The 20545-nt window shown below is 40.5% G+C and overlaps 1 protein-coding gene across 1 annotated transcript; it reads right to left on the bottom strand.

Annotated features, from left to right (window-relative positions):
* Positions 1 to 2553: 2553 nt before the first annotated feature.
* On the bottom strand, positions 2554 to 5087 carry LOC105051168 (exocyst complex component EXO70B1-like). Its single transcript, XM_010931478.4, has one exon. The coding sequence runs from the start codon at positions 4848 to 4850 to the stop codon at positions 2805 to 2807; it is 2046 nt and encodes a 681-aa protein (XP_010929780.1). The 5' UTR covers positions 4851 to 5087; the 3' UTR covers positions 2554 to 2804.
* Positions 5088 to 20545: the final 15458 nt, after the last annotated feature.

Below are 20545 nucleotides of genomic sequence, written 5' to 3'. Positions count from 1 at the left end.
TTCCCTTTCGTCTAATTACCACCCAAATTGAACTTCAGAACAGCATATGTTCTCATTTTCTTCCTTTAGATGCATATCCTAAGCCATTCCATCTGGCACAGCAGTTTAAATAATCTTACCATTATTCAAGATATTTCATGGAGCTGTTGACAGTTATATTACTATATTCTTCGTATGAAGCTGTGGTCTATAATATCCTTGTCAAACCCACAAATCAGACAAGCACCATAATTACATCAAATTTTAGATTCCGTTTTCAGCACTGGGATTCTTCACCAAAGCATATTTTTGGGTGTTGACAGATATAGGAAGCACTTTAGATGAATTATTAGATAAATACAAAATGGTCCCCTGAGAAAGAACCTAGGATGCCAATCAATTACTAAACCAGGTGGTTGAAATGGTGAGGCATAGCATGAACTTGATCTCTTGACATCTAGTTTCACATAATATCCTAATAAATATGAACAAAAAACCTTAAGTGAGGACTAAGAATAATGGTCAACAGTTGCCGTGTACCAATGACATAAGGCATTTGAGGGTGAGCAGTACTAAAGTTCCATTGCTCGAAAAATGAAAAATGTTTAATGTTAAATAATGGTCGAAAATAAGATAACAAAAAGGCTAATTATATCTTTTTATTATCAAGGAAAAAAAAATCTCATTTCCTTACCCCAAAAAAGGGGTCTCCTCTTGCTTGGTAGATTATTTATTTCCACAAAGATTTGAGGATATAATAATGATATTCTTCTATATAAATAGTTGAACTACCAATTGAGGATACCCATCAACTCTTCCAAGACCTCAGCATTTTTCCCCTATCAACAAGCATTTATGCAGTTTATATAAGTGTAGGTGCTTACATATCACCTTTCTAATTCCCAAAGTCTTCCTATACCAAGTACTGAAAGCATGATTAAAATCTCCAGTAATTTTATTTTCTTAAAACATCAGACAATTATAAACTGCCAAGTATTGCACCCATTAATTGGCTCCCCAATAAACGAATCTAGGACAAGAAGAGAGAAGAGAAACAAAAAGCATTCATTTAAAAGAAATATCAAATGCTTGTAGGCCAGGAAATGTAGTCTCACAACCACATGTTTTACTCTATTTAATGTGGAAGGCTTTGTATCCAGCAATAAGAGATTGGCGTGAAGCCTTTAATCATCCCATTTAAGTGGCCAGGATTACACATGACCATAGCCCTTTCCCACCCTCTCCTAACAACTCAGAGCTCCCCTATCTTTATAGACACTCCCATCACAATTGACTAACTCTTGCCCAGACCTTTTACTGTCTTTATCCTGTAACTGCAAATGGCACCAGCCAAGAGTAAGGGAAATTTTATAAATCAAGCTGCATAAATAATAAAGAAAAATCTGCCGGTATGTCACAACTACTCATTCTTCTCTCCATATGCACCGCCCAACAACCAAATGCAGCATTAACTTGAAATAGCATTTAATATGCTTGAGGCCTAGCATACATGAATCATGTCCTTATAGCCTAAAAACAAACAATTTAAAACAAATGACCTGCTAAGAATTAGGAAATGCTTGATGGTTATTATTATTGTTGCCTTGTTGCACACAGGAATCTGTTTATGTGTTTTCAAGGCACAAATGGTGCAACAAATTAATTTTATTATATAACATCGCACTTAATTATATTGTTCTCACAACATATGTGGATATATGCGTCTACTTAAGCATCAAATAAGCAAAGAGACAAAGACTATGATATGAGAACACTATAAATATCTACTAGAAACTTGTCCCTTGTTAAAGGGACCGAAACTCCTCATTATGAGGCACCGTAACTTCCTCATAGAAAAGGCAGCTACTTGTTTCCTAAGCAGGTGTCTGATGGAAATTGCAAAGGTCTTGTATTTAAGGATTGGTCATAACAATGAAAAATCAAGGCCCAGGACTGATGCCAACCAAAACATGATATTTTTCCTTTTGTTGCATCTTGGCTTACAAAGAATCTAAAACTAACCTAGGCAATAGGAACCACCTAGGTGGTGGTTTGTAAAGTCACATGGATGAAAAAGGACAGGTTTTTCATGCAAATTTACGGAAAAGTCATCCAATAACTAAAGAGTAAGCATCGAGGTAAATTAGAATCAAACTCATCTTACCAGATACATTAGAGGTGCAACTTACATCTATATAAAAAAGGAGATATTTGAGGAAAACAACTTCCTTAACAAACAACTTCAATTTCCTATCATACTCAATATCTTTCAGCAAAAAACTTGAAAAACTATCTGCAAAATACTTCATAATCATGCTGGAGTTACAGAGATAAAAAGTCAGTAATTATTGATCTGCAAAAAAAAATTGAAAACCAAAATAAAAATTAACAATGAATATAAGCTCGGAACTTAAGACCTGACCATGCAGCAAATCAACATTGTCATGCAAAAAGAAAAAGAAAAGTAAAGACAATACAGCATGTTTTAGCATGCAAATGGTACCACTCATTTCTGACAAGCTATAAGCATAACCTTGAATGGTCCAAATAGGAATTCACTGGCTTCATGTAATGTAGCAAAATTCTACAAGATTCTTCATTGAGAAGTAATATACAAATGTATTATCATTAGAACACATATCAGAAGTCAAGGAGACAGTATTTATAATGCTGTAACTACATCATAACATAGTACAAGTAACTTAAAAAGAGCAGAAGACAGACACAAAATTACCAAGCTTACATTCAGTGAGGCACCTGAACTCCGCAAAGCCAAGACCCTCATAAAAAGTTGATCTTACCAGAGACGAGAATCCTGTCAGAAACTAAGGCTTTCTCCTTGGATGGTTTGCTGGGCCAGGCAACCCTTCAAACAATTCCAGCAGATGGTTCTCCAAATCCTCAGCAGTGTACTTTATGTACTTTGCTGCACGCCCACCCTCCAGTTGACCTCCAAACCTTCCCATAAATGAGCGGTACGCAGGGATGACCTTTTCTGCTATAGATATTCTCAGTTCTTCTCTGAGCTGGGGATCCGGAACCTTCCAAGCTGTCTGGACCCTATATATTTCTTCAAATGCCAAGTTAAAACTCTTGAACCTTTCCTTGAGAGCCATCCTGGAACCACTATTAGAGCTCCCGCTCCCACTCCCATATCCATCATCCTTTAGATAAGACAACACTTTGGTCCAGGAAGTTCTAAGGTAGCTCGTGTCATATTGCCGGATTTGGCCCCTTCTTTTACGTATCCAGTGGTCTCCTAAAAGCCTCCCAAGTTCCGAATCCTTCACTTTCTGAACTATATAAAGTATGTTGTTCATCAAAAATATGTATTGCATCGCACCATCTTCATAAAGTTTAGATTTTTCTTCAAGATTAGACTCCAAATAAGAAATCAACAGCAGGAGACGCCTGCCCAATGGAGTCATACTCCCCAAACACCTGCTATCATCATTCTCACCCCTTTCAGAACGATCCTGATCAGCACCACCCCCCATTCCACCATCTTCAAGAAGCAAATCCAGTGTATCACTATAATCAACCAGCAGTCTCACATAATTCATCACATACCGTGTCAAGGGATGTATGTCGCCCGCCTGCATTGGCTTCCGAGATGACTCTCCCTTGACCGCATTCTCAAACTCCAAAAGGGTGCCCCTCACAGCATCTCCCAACCTCCTCAGAATCCCCTCAGCCTCGCCACATATAATCTCCCTCGAGTCTCCCAAGAACAAAGCTTGCAGGTCCGGCATCACATCAGCAAGAGCTTCATACATGTCCAGTATCCGGAAAAGCTTCTCCGGTGACCGCTGACAGATGGTGATGGCATCCCCAAAGTTGAGCAGCTGCATGACACAACCCTTGGCGGTCTCTGCGAAGCACTCCTCCCTCAGCTCTTCACAGGCAGCAAAGATCTGGTCGCAAAGCCGCCTCTCCTCCATGAGAAGAACCCTGGCGACGATCTTGACGGCCTGAATCCACTTCTTCATCTTGTCATTGAGCATCCGCCACTCCATCCTCTGCACCTCCTCGATGCTCATCCGGTCGACCCCGAGAATGATGAGGCACTCGTCGAGAATGTCACGCCGGACTGTGCAGTATACTTGGTGGAGCTCCCTCCAGTACTCGGCCCAGATCATGCGGTCGGCGATCTCTTTGAGGCTGGCGATGGCTTCCGGGCGGATCAGATCTACGCTGCGATCGTCCGAGAGGCTGCTTCCACTTCTGTCCTCGGGACTTCCCTCTTGCTGCTGTGGCTGCTGCTGTTCTTCTTCGACGGAACCCTCCAAGTCCTCGATGTTCTCGCCGCTGTCGGAGGCGAAGGAGAGGGAGAGGCGGCGGATGGAGCCGTAGAGGCCGTCGGCGTTGAGGGGGACGGTATTCTGGATCATGAGGTAACGGAACTCCTCCTCGAGGCGGAACATGGCGATCTGGAGCGCGCTCTCGGCGCGCAAGCGGAGGTCGCCGGCGGCGGCGGAGGGGGAGGAGGAGGGGGAAGGCTGGGGATCCGCGGCGAAGGAGATGACCTCGTCGACAGCGGCGAGGAATTCGGCGATTTCCTCAGGAGAGGCCTCCCAAAGAAGGGAGTCGCAGGAGGAGGGATCCCAGCGGAGGATGACCTTCTCGGCGGCGTCGAGGCGGGCCTCAACCTCGGACGGCTCGGCATCGCCGGCGCTGCCTGCGGAGGCGGAGGAGTCGTGAGGGGCGCGAGGAAAGAGGTCTTCGTTCATGACGGAGAGGCGATTGTCGAAGCCGGAGAGGATGCGGATCATGTCCTCGGCAGCGTTCTTGGATGTGGCGAGGCTCTTGACGATGTGCTGCGCCGTCGCGATCACCTTCTCCTGGCCGTCAACCCGGGCCGTCGCCGCCATCTACCGCCTCCTCCGCCTCTGCGATCGGAGTAACTCCGCCTTCCACTAGGGTTTTGGAGGGGTCCAACGACCGGATCGAAGACGATAAAGAGGCGGGGGACAAGAGATTAGGCTTAGGGTTAGGGATAGGGTTGGTGGAAAAGAGAAAGAGAAGGATCGCAGATTCCACCGCCGAAAGATTGCGATTTCTTTTTTGGCCGGCTTGAAAGCTTCTTCGTGACGCCAAGGAGCGCCTCCCCCTCTGTTACGGTCAATTTATAATTTATTTTTACTGCGTTTCAAAAGATTTACTCTGCCCTGCTATATAGCGAAATTTTTTGTGCACGGGCCCGAAAAATCCAACGTGGAGTGCCGTGGATTGATCCATATAATTATTAATTTTTAATATATATTTAATATTTATAAATTAATTTTTTATTTAAAATTTTTATATGATAAAAATATTTTATTTTTTAAAAATTATAATATTTTATATTTATGACATCCTGCGTTCATGATATACACAAGATATCATATATTTTTTAAAAAAATTAAAATATTTTTATCATTCAAAATTTTTAACGAAAAATCGATTTATAAATATTAAATATGTATTAAAAAATGATTGGACAAAAATACTCCTCTCATATTATAATATCTTAAGTTGATATTCTGAACTATATTACGTCACAGAATGTCATAAATTTTTTTAAAAGATGAAGATATTTTTATCATATAAAATTTTTAAACAAAAATATCGATCTGTAATATTAAATATATGTTGAAAAATGATGATTACATGGATCAATCGGATGAGACAGTGTATTTACATCGAATTTTTTACACCATCATAATCATCAACCAAACGAAGCAATGCACTTTACATCAAATTTTTTACAGTGTCGTAATTATCACATCAAATTTTTTACACCACCATGATGCACGAAAAATTTCTCCTACTATATATATAGCCCAGTTTCAAGTTAACGAAGTCTCAGGTTAGAAATGGGCCAAGAAAGCCCCAGGTTGGCCTCAGGTTGGACTTTGGGCTTGGACCCAAAGCGTTAGGGTCCGATTTTTTTTTTTTTTTTTCTTGGCAGCAAAACATGATTAAGTTCAAGGGTTTTGGCCGATTCTAGGATGTGGAGCTGCTACAACTTTGTGTGTTTGTCGCCCCTAGATTCGGGTTATATCGAAATTAAGTTTGATGGATCTATTTATCTAGATGCAGTGGGAGTAGGCTTTGTTATCAGAAATTAAGATAGGCAATCCATTTAGCTATAGTGATTTTCATCTTGGAGACATCAGTTTTTAATGTAGAGTTTTTTTTTTTGGTACAAAAAATGGGATGAGGGAGGGCTCATCAGCATAGCAATCTCCCTGCCCTCACCCGTACAGGCATCGGGGATAAATTCCCTCATTTAATCAACTACGCATGGTCTCAAACCTGTAGTGCGTGGAGCAGATGCCAAGACCCATTCCGCACGGGCTACCACCGCAATGGTGCAGAGTTATTTAGAGGCTTGGTATCGGTTGAAAACTATAGTGATGAATTTTGAAAGAGATCGAATCATCTTGGAAAGAGACTCAAATATTGTGGTATTCTAGACAAATGATCATGATTCTTCTTAACATCCGGTATTTCTAACCATAAGCACTCTTTATGCTACAATGCCTAATTTCTCTTGTCACTATATCATGCAGAAAGTAAATTAAATTGCTGATTCTTGGCAAATTATGCAAGTATGGAGTCCCATGAAACGGTTTGAAATGATAGTTTTCCCACTGATCTTGCTAATGAATGTAGGAGGTTGTTTTATGAATTGTATGAAGCTTCTTCACTCTTTATTATCAGGCAAAAAAAAAAAAAAAGGAAGGGCTCCCGGCTGGAAACCCGACTTAGAGCCTGGCCCAACTACTAGCATGCTCAAGAAATGGGTGATGCTGTATCCATTATTCTTCTTCAAGTCTGTCTCATACAATGTTCTCAAGAGCAGCATTCTCTTTAAAAATTTGCTCTTTGGACATGAAAGTATCATAAGAATGAAAATAGATGATGTACCAAAATATCTATATCCATATTTTTTTTTATTTAAATATTTATGCATATCTATATTTGTCTTAAAGAGATATGGATATAAATTGAATATTGATAGATACAAATAGGTCAGATAGGTAAACTTTATGACCAGCAAATCAAAAATATCATTAATGGAAGGAATATTAAATTTATAATATATTAATATAATCATTTATTTTTTTTAAAAGTTCATGAGAGCTATAAAAATTGAATAGGATTAAAGATAGAATCAGATATTTGAATATAGATTGGATTGTTGTCCATCTATATCCAATTTTTTTTTATAGATACTAATAGATATTAACCAGATGCTCAAGTTGGTATCGATAGTTTTGTTAGAGAAATTTATAAAAAAAAAAACTCAAAATTTTCCTAAAATTTTTCTCCAAACATTTTAACTTTATCTTTTAATTTTACAATTTAAATGTTTTAATCTCTTCATTCCCATGATTTAATTTTTTCTAAATATTGATGAAATGGCCAATATAGCCTTTAGCATTATTGAAATGAAATCATTCATAAGCGATTAGAACTTGCATCTAAATCCTGCAATTCCCAGATATTATTTTAAATATTCTACAAATACACTTGTAATACTGGTATTTTCATAGAAGAAAACCAACCTGTGTTTGTGGCATGATTCTTATCCTTGGCAACTGTAAGTGAGGCTATTTGTTCCTTATCATCTTCAGCATCCAAATGAAGAAGTGAGAAGGTATTTGAAAGACTATTCATTACTAGAAAATTTTTTCACGAAGCCAAGAAAATAAAATCCGTACCCTTCTTTCTTTCTCATTAACCATCTCTTATTCTGTTACAGATAGAGAAGCAGGAGTTACTGAAATTTTTTTTCACTTGTGGTTTCAATGAAAATTTGTGTTCTTTACTGTCTCCTGTAACTTTACTACGTGCAGATTCTTGATGTGCATGATTGCTAAATTTTGCACAAACTTCTTCTATCACTTGTATTGCCCGCGGTCAAACTTTGATTGTCACTAAAGATATGACTAGAAGAAATTTCTCAGTGCATCCCTCCGTGATGCACGATGACCTGACTTATGATTTGCTTGGATTTCAACCTATCACTGGATGCAAGTTGTCAAGTTGCCCACTACTTTCTCCATTATACCGAGTTTCCTTTCCGTTGCCTCTCCAATTGGATAAGATATTCGTTCCAACGGTGATATCACGTCAAAGTTATCATAACTCAATCAAAAATTAAAAATCAGTAGTTAGTATAAACATTATTCATGGAATCGATAAAATATACAACATTTGATGAAATGCAGGTGCTCTCATTGAGTTTTGACAATTTGACGTGATATCACTATAGCAACGAATATTTTCTCCTCCAATTGGATGATTGATATATTTGATGGCTGTAATAAATTTTAAATGTTCTTTCACCGGTGGAAAGAAAAAAACTGACCTGCTGTAACGTGAAAACTTTTTTCTTGACTGAGCTTACCAACTTTTTCATCACTTAATGTTGATATAAAAGATATGTAATTTATTGGTTACAAAGATTTCCTCTCTTTTTTTTTAGGATCTATTGATTGGGAGTAATCTGACATAAAAGAATAAATCCTATATCAAATTATTATATTTGGTATGAAAAAGAAAATAGAGAGATAGTGAAAAAGAAAATAGTGGATCCCGTACTTATTTTTTGGAGAGAGAAGGTAAAATAAATACCATAGGAGGATTGATATTTGATAAATTTTTGAGTAGTGGTAATCCATACTTGATAAAAATACTCTCAATAAAGCTATATCTGTAATTATTAAATTTGTTTGATGTCTCATAAAATTTATTTAATAAAGAGCTTTTACAAAAAAAATTAAGATGAAGACGGTATTATGTAAAAAATTATGTGATTATAATCATTATATAAAAATTAATTAGAGATGATAATGTTATAATAATAATAAAAATTATTTTATATTGAAAAGTATATTTATAGATTTAGTTATATTTTTATATAAATTTACTTCCAACCAAATATAGTAATCTTTTTTCAATATCATTTTTTGGAGTAATTTTTTCACAAACCAAACATAGTAAAATTATTTTTTTTCATAATTATTTTTTCAGATAAATGATTCTTAAAAATTATCAGATTATCCCGTAATCTGTCGTATCACAATCAAACGAACCTAAGTGTAGTCTTCGTATTCTATATAGCTTTATCTGAATGAGTTGTTATTTATTCTTTTTTTCGCCTTCTCGGTGAGGGAGCAGAAAACCATCCTTTGTTTTTTTTTTTTTTTTTTTTGATGACAGTGGGAGGTGTTACCACCAGAAAATATTATTTAAAAAAGAACTATACCTATAAGTATAAAGGTGGTTTGGTTGATTTTGTTCAACCAATAAGAGGGACGAGTTTGCAGGTTACTGGTTTGAAGATAAACCCATTTTCAAACTTACAAGTTTCAAGGATTTGAGCAGGCATTTAATAGGTTCCAGGTTTCAAATAACAGGTTTTCAGCTTTCAAGAGTTAACAAGTTTCTAGTTTCTACCAAAAGTTAACAGGTTTTGAGTTCTTCATTACAGGTTTTCAGCAAAGACCCTTAATATGACCGCAAGAGCTCATGAATATAGTGAGGTGTTTTCATTGGCAGTTTAAAAACTTTACGCCTTTCATGTGAAGGTTGTTGCAGCCTGAGATTCCAAGTGCTATGAAGCCTGAAGTAATTTTTAGCCCTCAATCTTTGTTAACCTTTAACCCATTCTATCTCTCTTTAGCATCAAAACTACTGTGTAAAGGTGGCGTCTATTCTTGTGTGAGCAGCACAGCATCTATTCTTCAAGAAAGGAGACTGAGTGGCTGAAGATGGCATTTGGGATGAAGGCTTCAAAATGGAAAAGCCTGTTGTTCCTTTCCTTCCATATCACCCAACACACCGTCCTAACTAAGATATCTCAAGATCTTGGATTAATTTGGTTTCGGAGCGAGTGTCTCTGCTCTCTCCAAAGATTGTTGATGGTGTTAAAGTTAAAATTAACATTAAGCTTCCGGCCAATACGGTCTTAGATTGGCTTAGCAAAGATACATTCTGCGAATAGGTGATCGACCATCTCCTCCTCTCCTACACAAAGCGAGCAAGTAATCTGGATTTGTATGTGTCTCCTTTCAAGATTCTTCACTGTCAAAATTTTATCTTTTATGACTCTGTTTGATGTATCCCTAAAGAGTATCATCTTATCACTATAATTGTGGAAGCTTGCGACTGATATATCTGGATCTGATGTCAACACGAAGAGTTTCGAAAATATTTCTTGAAGTGATAAATCAGCTATCTACTGATCCCTCCAAAACGAAACTAACTTTCCATCTCCCACCTCAAAATGACAGCTTTTATGGCAGAAATCTTTCACCTTTAATACACTCTTCCATATTACAGATCCAAATTTACTTCATTTTGGATCCATACCATTTAGTGGGCGGTTTCTATAATGAAGGTTCAATACTAGATGCTGCCAAGGCTTTGTGTGTTCAATGTAAAAGTACCACCATCTTTTCATCAAAAGACTTTGGTCGAGGGCTCTTAAATTGATAATCCCCAGACCCACCGGTGTTTTGGTCGGCAAACTTTTTCTAAGCTCACCCGATAATGAATTCCAGAGCATTGCTTATCTCCTCTCCATAAGAATTTTCTTATTTTCTTATCTATTTTTTGATTGATCGCTCGAGGCAGCATGAATGAGGACATCCAATAAATTAGGATGCAATTTAGAACAGCATTGATCAGAGTTAGCCTTTCCTCAATTGATAAGAGTCTTCTCTTCCAGGATTATAGTTTTTTTTTCAATTTTCTCCCTCAAGAAATTTCAGTCAGTGTTCTTCGGTTTAGATATTTGAAGTAGGAAGTCGAGATACTTAATTGGAAATGAGGATTGGGAGTAGCCAAGTAGTTTGGCAAAATACTGACATCGCTGCTAATGAATTTTTATTCCGACTATTGAGCTTTTCCCAAAATTAATCTTCAAACCTGAAAAGCATTCGAAGCAGTATAAGATAAATTTGATATTACTCAGGTGTACCTTAGAGGTATCGCTTGGGATGAGCATGTCATCCGCATATTGAATGCAATGGATGTTTTCGGATGAGTGAGAATGACCAATTCCTATAATAAGATCATCGGGTGCAGCTATTTTTAGGATCCGGATAAACACATCTGAAACCAATATGAAGAGGAAAGGGAAAAGAGGATCTTCTTGCTTGAGGCCTCTCTTAGTTTGAATCCAATTCAGGGGTTCGCCATTAACAATCGATACTACTTTGTTTGTGTGCAAAATTGCTTTAATCCAGGGTACTATTTTGATCTAAAGCCTCTCATTTGTAGTAATGATAAGAGAAAATCCCATCTAATATTGTCAAAGGCCTTCTCGAAATCTATCTTCAAAAGCACACCTCTTTGATTTGATTTATTCCAGAACGAGATTAATTCCATTGCAAAGGCATAGCTGTCGGTGATCTATCTACCTTGAGATTCAGCAACTAGTGTAGCAGTGTATTTTGATAGTCTTTTAGTAAGTACCTTTGAAAAACTTTCATCACACCGTTAACAAACTAACAGGTCTGTAATCCCTCATAGATTTGTAGTTGTTTTTCTTAGGGATCAAAACTAAGTAGGTGTAATTGAGCCTACCAATGTCTGTAGTGCTTGAATGTATTGCATTGAAAAGATTACAAATATTCTCTCTTACGACAGTCCAAAATTTTTGGAAGAATGTTGAAGTGAAGGCGTCTAGTCCTGAGGATTTGTGTTTAGATAGTTCGAAGATAGCCTCCTTGATCTCCTGTTCTGAGAAGGGCTCCTCTAAAGAGCTCAAGTCTATGAAGTGTTCTCGATAGATTCTATCCTGTCAATGTTCAGTTCACTTTTCGTTGCTGCTCCTAGAAGTTCCAAGAAATAATTAGCAAATGCTCTTTATATTCGGCTTGCTTCATGTATTACCTCCCCCTCGAGCTCCAGAAGATTGATAGTGTTTTTCCGTTTTCTCGAGCTAGCCATTGCGTGGAAGAATCTTGTATTTTAATCCCTATATTTCAACCAGGATACTCGTGATTTTTGTTTCCAAATTATTTCTTCCTGCAGTCGATTTTTCATGTTGATTCTTTCCTCAATTTTCTCCTTTTGTAGATTGTTGGTTTCTTCTTTGTTGTCCATACGTTGAATTCTGGATTTTACTACTTATTTGCTCTTGAGAATGTTCTCATTCATCCTTTTGTTCCACTATTTAAGATTGTTTGTCAGAAAAAATAACTTTAAACTGAAATTCTTTGCAGCATTGTCTGCAAAGGGTGCTTCTCTCCACCAATTGGCAATCAGGTTCTTGAAACCATCTATTTTGAACAAAAATTCTTCAAAACAAAATATCTTATAGCTTTTCTTCGGAATATCCATGTCCACAAGTAAAAGATGATGGTCTGAGGTTACCTTTGCCAGAGGAAGCAGTAAAAACAAAGTGTGAGCTACTCTCATCTGTTGAGCTTAACCAATATGGGGATCTCCCTATGGTTAGACCAAGTGTAAGAAAGTTGGTTGAGTTTTACCTCGATTAGGAAGAGACCATCAATGAAATCGTTGAGGTCTGATGATGGCACGCTGAGAGCAATTGGTCCTTTTGTTTTCTAACTAAAATCGAGTCAGATTGAAGTCCCCTATGATAACCCAGGGCCCTTTCCATTTGCTCCTAATGGTAAAAAGCTTTTGAATGAAATGCTTTCGTTGAGTGGATTCATTTGGGCCATAAATATTAGTTAGAAGCCAACCCTATATACTACCACTGATGCGCGGCCAATGGGTGGTGGATAGGGAGAAGGATCCCTCAAAGAATAGTTCACCGTGGATCTTTGAATCAAACCGACGCCCATAAATTTCTGAAATGGTAATCTGATCCACATCTTTAAGTTTGGTTTCCTGTAGGCATACAATTTGGCACTAGGAGGATAAAATGGTATCCTGCACCATTCGTTTCTTTTTCTTCAGGCCTAGGCCTCGAATATTCCAAGTTAACATTGTCACCGAGATATTGGAAACAAACAATTAGCTAGGCATGGGTCTTCTCTTCTTTAATGGAGGAGTATTAATGGATATGATTCCAATGGGCCAGAGATGAAAAACTTTGGAAAGCCTTTGAAGTAAGAACAGCCGTATTTTTTATTTGATACAGAGGGTTCCACTTCCAAGTGACTCTACGAGCAAAACGACGGTGTGGTACATAAGTTCCATGAAGTCAAGACAAAACACAACACTTAACAAAAATCTATATCTGCTTCTGAATCAAAGAGAGGTAATCCCCGCTACAGACTGCAATGGGCCACTTACATACTCTTCAGCTTACCGATTTCGGACGCTGCATTTGAAGGGAACAGAATTCCACATTTATGATCCAGCTCTTTCATTTCATTTATGTTAGAATTTGACGCCTTGAGATTCAGCCCACATTGAGCCCACAGCGAGACTCGCGGCGAAAAACGGAATCCAACAAGACCAAGATCACCTGAAACGGAGCTCGGATGGAGGAGATACGAGCTTTTGAAATCGGCACGAGAATCGAGGCTGCAGAGGACCACCGGCGACCGACGGCACGGCCGCAGGCAGCGGCGCGCAGGACGCGCGACCCAGGCCTGCGCGGGACGCGCGACCCAGGCCCGCGGCCCCTTTGCCCCAGTCCACCGTGGACCGAGCGGTCCACGGCGGGGCCTGTGGATCGCGTGGGCGTTTCCCACGTGTTTCTCGCGGTCCACGGCACTATTTCGTGGACCGGAGTGCGATCGGACGGCCCAGGGAGATTCCGGTGATGATCCGACGGTTCAGGAGGCTGATTTGGCTTGTTTAGGACTCTTAAACCTAATCTAATTAGGTTTAAACCCTGTTTAACTCTATAAAAAGCCCCGTGACGAACAGGAAAGGTAGTGGGGTTGGTTTTCTCACGCCGTACGAATCCGAGAAGAGAGAGAGGCGAGAGCGTTGTGAGAGAAGGAGCAGGAGGCTCCTGGACAGCGGTCGCCAGGCTCTTCAGGGGTTCAGGGGGGTCTCCAAGAGAGAGACCTTTTGTGAGGGGAACTTCAGATGAGAGAGAATTGGGTGTACAAGGGTTGAGGGTGAGGTCTCCTCTTGTAAAATTTCTTTTTCATAGTGAAGTTTGCATGCCTCATGGAGGCGAGCCCTTTTATGGCTGATCCACGTATTTTGATTGTTTTTTCTTTTGTTTTGTTTCTTCTTTCTTCCTGCTGCATCGCGTGGTACTGAAAGGATCTTGGGAGGTGGTGTCCTGGCCAGACATCCACCCAACAAGTGGTATCAGAGCAAGGCAGTACAAGGATGCAGATTGCAATGGTGGTGAGCAAGATTGAAGATGGAGAAAACAGGAACAATCAAGATGGAGATCAACAAGTTCGATGGTAAGAGCAATTTCTCCTTGTGGCAGGCAAGGGTGAAGGACGTGCTCATCCAACAGGGGTTGATCGATGCTCTCTTGTGCGATGAGAAGCCGACCACCATGGAGGTGCGGGATTGGAAACGGCTACAGATGCAGGCAGTGAGTACCATCCGCATGTACCTGACGGATGAGGTGGTGATCCATGTGCTGAGCGAGACTTCTCCGATGGTGCCGTGGTCGAAGCTCGAGGAGTTGTACATGACGAAGTCTCTCACCAACACTCTTTTCCTCTGGAGGCAGTTTTACCAACTGCGGATGACTGAGGGACAGAGCGTGCAGGAGCATCTCAGCCACTTCCAGAAGATCCTCACCGACCTTCTCAGCGTTGGCGAGAACGTTGAGGAGAAGATCAGGGTGCTGGTTTTGCTGGCGTCGCTTCCCCCTTCGTACGAGTCCTTGGTGACTGCACTTCTAGTGGGGAAGAGCACCATCAAGATGGACGAGGTCACCGTGGTGATACTCCAGAACGAGGTTCTCAAGAGGGAGAACCCAGCTTCGAGCTCAGGTGGCGGTAGCTCAGCTTTGGTGGCTTCTGGAGAGCAGGAGGTGGTAGACGGAGCGACAGGAGATCGCAACGAGGGCGGTCTAAGTCCAGGAGGGACTTGAGCAAAACCAGATGTTATCGGTGTGAGGAGTTGGGGCATCTAGCCAGAGATTGCCCTCAACTGAAAAATCGGATGGTGGCTGCTATAGCGACGGCCGACAGCGATTCAGATGGAGATGTCCTGGAGATATCTGACGAGATATCTACTTCTTCCCAACAGTGGATATTAGATTCTGCATGCCCCTATCATGTGTGTTGCAGAGAGGAGCAGTTTGACTCCCTGAAGAACAGTGAGGGAACTGTATATCTGCCGGATGGATCGAGCTGTGCGATCAGAGGCATTGGGACGGTCAGCTGGAGGACATATGACGGTGCAGCGAGAAGATTGGGGGAGGTCCGATACATACCCGATTTCAGGCGGAATCTTATCTCACTTAGCAGACTGGATTCGAGAGACTACAGGACAGTAGCTGGTGGAGGAATCCTGAGGGTGCTACGCGGCGATAGGATTGTGCTGGAGGGGAAGAAGAGGAGCAGAGGACATTATTACCTGGCAGGGAGCCCAGTGCGAGGTGGAGCTTCGGGAGCCAGGTGGAGCCCAGAGCGAGGTGGAGCTCCAGGAGGCGGATCGGGCACGAGACAGGAGACTCGGGAGGACGAGAGGCGACGTCGCAAGGTGAGATTCCTATTGCCGCAGGATGATGTCCCGAGCAGGTCTCAGGTCAGGAGGAGCACAGCATACGGTGGAGATAGGATCGAGCAGCCTGGCTCGACTCCCATGTTTGCCCATCCATGATCAGCAGGTGATTGCCCCACGGCATAGGGGCGAGGAGATCCAGAAGCTCTCGGAGTTTGGAGGAGGCCGAATATCGAGTCGAGGTAGAGATTGTTAGGATTTGACGTCTCGAGATTCAGCCCATATTGAGCCCACAGCGAGGCTTGCGACGAAAAATAGAGTCCAACGAGACCAAGATCACCTGAAACGGAGCTCGGATGGAGGAGATACGAGCTTTTGAAATCGGCACGAGAATCGAGATGGCGGAGGACCACCGACGACCGGCGGCGGGCGGCAGCGGCGCGGCCGCAGGCGGCGGTGCGTGGGACGCGCGACCCAGGCCCGTGCGGGACGCGCGACCCAGGCCCGCGGCCCCTTTGCCCCAGTCCACCATGGACCGGGCGGTCCACAGCGGGGCCTGTGGATCGCGTGGGCGTTTCCCACATGTTTCTCACGATCCACGGCACTATTCCTTAGACCGGAGCATGATCGGACGGCCCAGGGAGATTCCGGTGACGATCCGACGGTTCAGGAGGCTGATTTGGCTTGTTTAGGACTCTTAAACCTAATCTAATTAGGTTTAAACCCTGTTTAACTCTATAAAAGGCCCTGTGACGAACAGGAAAGGTAGTGGGGTTGGTTTTCTCGCGCCGTACGAATCCGAGAAGAGAGGGAGGCGAGAGCGCTGTGAGAGAAGGAGCAGGAGGCTCTTGGACAGCGGTCGCCAGGCTCTTCAGGGGTTCAAGGGGGTCTCTAAGAGAGAGAGAGCTTTTGTGAGGGGAACTTCAGATGAGAGAGAATTGGGTGTACAAGGGTTGAGGGTGAGGTCTCCTCTTGTAAAATTTTTTTTTCATAGTGAAGTTTGCATGTCCCGTGGAGGCGAGCCCTTTTGTGGCTGATCCACGTATTTTGATTATTTTTTCTTTTATTTTGTTTCTTCTTTCTTCTTGCTGTATCGCGTGGTACTGAAAGGATCTTGGGAGGTGGTGTCCTGGTCAGACATCCATCCAACAATTTACAGTGAGGGAGTTAAGGAAAGGTATGTCCTCCATTCCTAGCATATTTTTCTCCAAACCTAGAAACTTTGCCTTCTTCTTTCGGAGCCTTGCACTTCTGTTCGAGTAGGTTGCATTAGCATCTCTGTGTAGGCTAGCCACTATTGTCGAAAAGGCGCTCTGGGAATCATTTGAAACATGGTTGAAGGTGACCATTGGATCTGAGGATGATGAGTTTTCCACATGATGAGATGACAGCTAGCTTCTGAGAGTTGAGAAGATCTTCTTCTTCGTAGAGACTAGGTGTAGCTCATCATTATTTGCTTTAGGTTTAGGTGGTCGTATGATCGGCGATAGGTTTGAAATCCAGACAGTCTGGTGATGTCCAATAGTTGAAACAATGAGACTTTTTGAATTTGAAATGGGAGTCCTCAAACCAATAGGTATTACCTGTAGGTTGTTGAAAAACAAGGACAGAAAGTTCAGGATGATGGTTGGTATGAGCAATCTTGGCTCAAGGTTGCAACGGCTGAGGGTAAGGTTAGGTGATGAATATTTTGCCCAGGAATGAGGAGAGATGGATCCTTGGTGACTTGATCCCCTACGATGATGGTCTCTATGTCCAGAGTTAGAGCTATCTTCCATAGCTGAGGCATGTTGCTGCCAAGAGTGGTTTACCAAAGAAAGGCCTTCCTCTCCATTCCAGAACTCCCATCTATCATTTCTTTCATTGTTTCCTTCATCTTGTGATTCAGACCTCAGGCTACTGAATGATGATTCTTCTTCAGAAACATATTTAACTTCTATGGAAATAGTGTAGGTGTGATGACCAACAGTTGAAGTCAATTGATTCTAGTATACTTTTGAACTCTTCGCAGCATAAGACGACAACAAAATCGGTGAGATCCTCTCATTGGAGGCATGAACGACTAGCATGGAGGGGAACTCCAAAACCTGATAGAATTGAAGCCACAGCGTCCGCTGTCCAACAGAATAGCAGCAGTATACGTAAAGTAGCATGCACTTTAAGCTTCAGGCTGTGAGGGCCTCCTCCCTAAAAATGGTTCCGGTGTTTTACAATGAAGGTGAATCCATCTCCCTGAATATGACCTTCCGCCATTGGGGTTTGGACAGTATGTTGATTCGGGCAGGAAATGAAGAAGAGACCATCCATTTGTTTAGTTAGAAGAAACAGTATTACATGAGTTTATATTCTTTGAGGATTGCACCAGAGGAGATATAGAGGTTACAAACATTAGAATGAGATGTCCAAGATGTTGGATTACACAAACCCCCTATCTCTATGAATCTGCAAAGCGTTTGCAAGCACATCTTGTAATTGCCCTTTTTTCCAAGGTGCACTCTGTTGTTCCTCTTCTTCCACAGTGTCCAGCAGATCGCAACTGTTGATTGATCCCAGGTAGTTTCCAATCTTTTGGTGCTCTTTTCCGCTTCCAATCTGATCAAAGAGAAGATGCTGACCTGGGTAAATCCATTACGTTCAACTTTCATAGAATGAGTAACTACCCAATGATCGCTTTCTTTTGTTATACTGGGAAGAAACAGAACAGTTAGGATTAATAATTTCTTGAAAGATATTAGGTAATGACCAATTGAGACAAGTTTCTTCCAGCCAAGGATCTTGCCAAAGCGGATCTCTCTTCCATTCCCAAGACGAATCTGATCTATTCTACAGAGCTGGTAAGGTTTTGATCTCTTGTTTTTAAACCTCGAGACTTTCCTCAAGTCACAGTAGCATCACAATTAGTAAGTTAAATGCTGAGTCCACACTATAGCACCGTGGGTAGTTTGCTATATGGTGGCTTATTTAAACTTCTTCTTGCTTCATATCATGGGGGCAAGCTTGCCAAAGTGGCAATTAATGAATGCCTTTACCTACATTTCTTTTCCCTAGTCAAAATACTCTCTCCAAAATATTTTCTCTCAACATGGTATCAGGTGTCAGAAGAAAAGACATCTCGTATCATGCAAATGTGATGCATCATGCTATATGTGTATTGATGTATCCAAGCACTTTTGATGGCTGAAGTTATTATTGCTTGATTTGCATAATGGATGCTCATTTTAAGACTATATACATAAATTAATTGGAATTGGAAGGTTCTTATTATTGTTTTAGTTAGGCTTTTTATAAAATTAAATGGCATTTATTGTAAATAAAAGTCATTTAGTAGATGACTCGGGGAATGTAATTATACGAAACAGAATTGCTTAAATGATTTGTTGCAACAAATGTTTACCTTGCGGATTGTCCAACTACTATCATGCTCAAGAAATAGGCGGTGCTATTTCTATTATTCTTCTTTAAGTATATCCTATAAAATGTTCTCATGAGCAACACTCTTTTTAATAATTTGCATTTTGGACATGGAAGTGCCGTTGGAATCAAAATGGATGATGTATCAGAATATATGTATCTATTTTTTATTTTATTTAGTGAATATTTATGCATATTTATATTTGTCTTAAAGATATATAGATATAAATTGGATGTTGATGGATACAAATAAGTCAAATAGTTAAATTTGATGACCACCAAATCAAAAATACCGTTATATGGAAGGAATATTAAATTTATAATATATTAATATACTTATTTATTTTTCTTAAATGTTTAAAAAAATTAAGAAAACTGAATATGATTAAAGATAGAATCACATAGATCGGATAGTTGTCTATCTATATCCATTTTTCTTTGATGGATACTAGCAGATATTAATCATATGATCAAATTGGTACCCATATTTGGATAGTTTTGGATATGAAACAAATCGAGACATACATTATATGATCCATTTTATTTCTTAAATATTGATTTATAAACTAAATACTACAAACAATAACAAACTAAATGAGGCATTACATGTTCCCAAGGGTAATCCAATATTTATTTATTTATCATGCAATATAGTGAGTGAGTTACTTTGATGATAAGAGTGACTCAGTTCTTAGCCCATTAACAATCCATCGGACTGTCAAATAAAAGACCCAGTAAACAGCATCCATGACTTACCACCAACCCCAAAAAAAAAGCAAGAGGAAATTCTTTGTGCATCGCGGACAGTGCAAAACCGCATGCACCGCCCGCGGTGATTGGTTCCCGCGCGGGGTTAATAAAAAAATATTTTTTTCGTATGTTGCATTTCGATTCCGTGCGTGAACCAATCACCATAGGTGGTGCACACGTTTATGCACCGCCCGTGGTGCACAAAAAATTTCTAAAAAGCAAGAGCCCACCTAGTTGCCACTTCTGTATCCTCGTACACCTTCTACCTAGATTCCAATTCACCATTTGATTGTCTCCTTTAGCCAGAGCGCCCAAAGAAGAAAAACCTGCAAGCAATAGGGAATGCTTCTCCCTCTCCACCAACAGTATTGTCAAATACCAATAATAGCTTGCTATGTCGAATATGATTAAGTTCGTACCTAAATCTAATTTTTCATCCATGCCTTTTGAGTGTTCTCTTTTATCTTAACATCATCGTCAACAACACAAAAAACAACAACAACTACTACTACTATTAATGCTAATAGTCCTTGTACCTCTTGACTAAACCCAGTTGAAAGGCTAGTGGTTATGACTGAATCACTTGCTGCACCCCACTTTTGGAGAAAATCCAGGTCATATGGCTCCACCTCCGTTGAAAGGATCATATGTATGCCAAGAAATTGCCTGGAATATTCTAGGATTGATCTTAAGCTCTTAGCCTAGAGCATGGTTATATTAGCACCATCATGGTTATCCCATGGTTATGGAATATTCACCATTAACATATGAATTCACCACTATTTTAGCCAAAAAGAAACTCCAAAACCCCTATACTTATATTCATTTTATTGCTGCGTTG

This window comes from Elaeis guineensis, chromosome 9 (assembly GCF_000442705.2).
Source record: "Elaeis guineensis isolate ETL-2024a chromosome 9, EG11, whole genome shotgun sequence".
Lineage (NCBI taxonomy): Eukaryota > Viridiplantae > Streptophyta > Magnoliopsida > Arecales > Arecaceae > Elaeis > Elaeis guineensis.
Note: the sequence above shows the minus strand (reverse complement) of the source record. Positions and strands in the feature narration are given on the sequence as shown.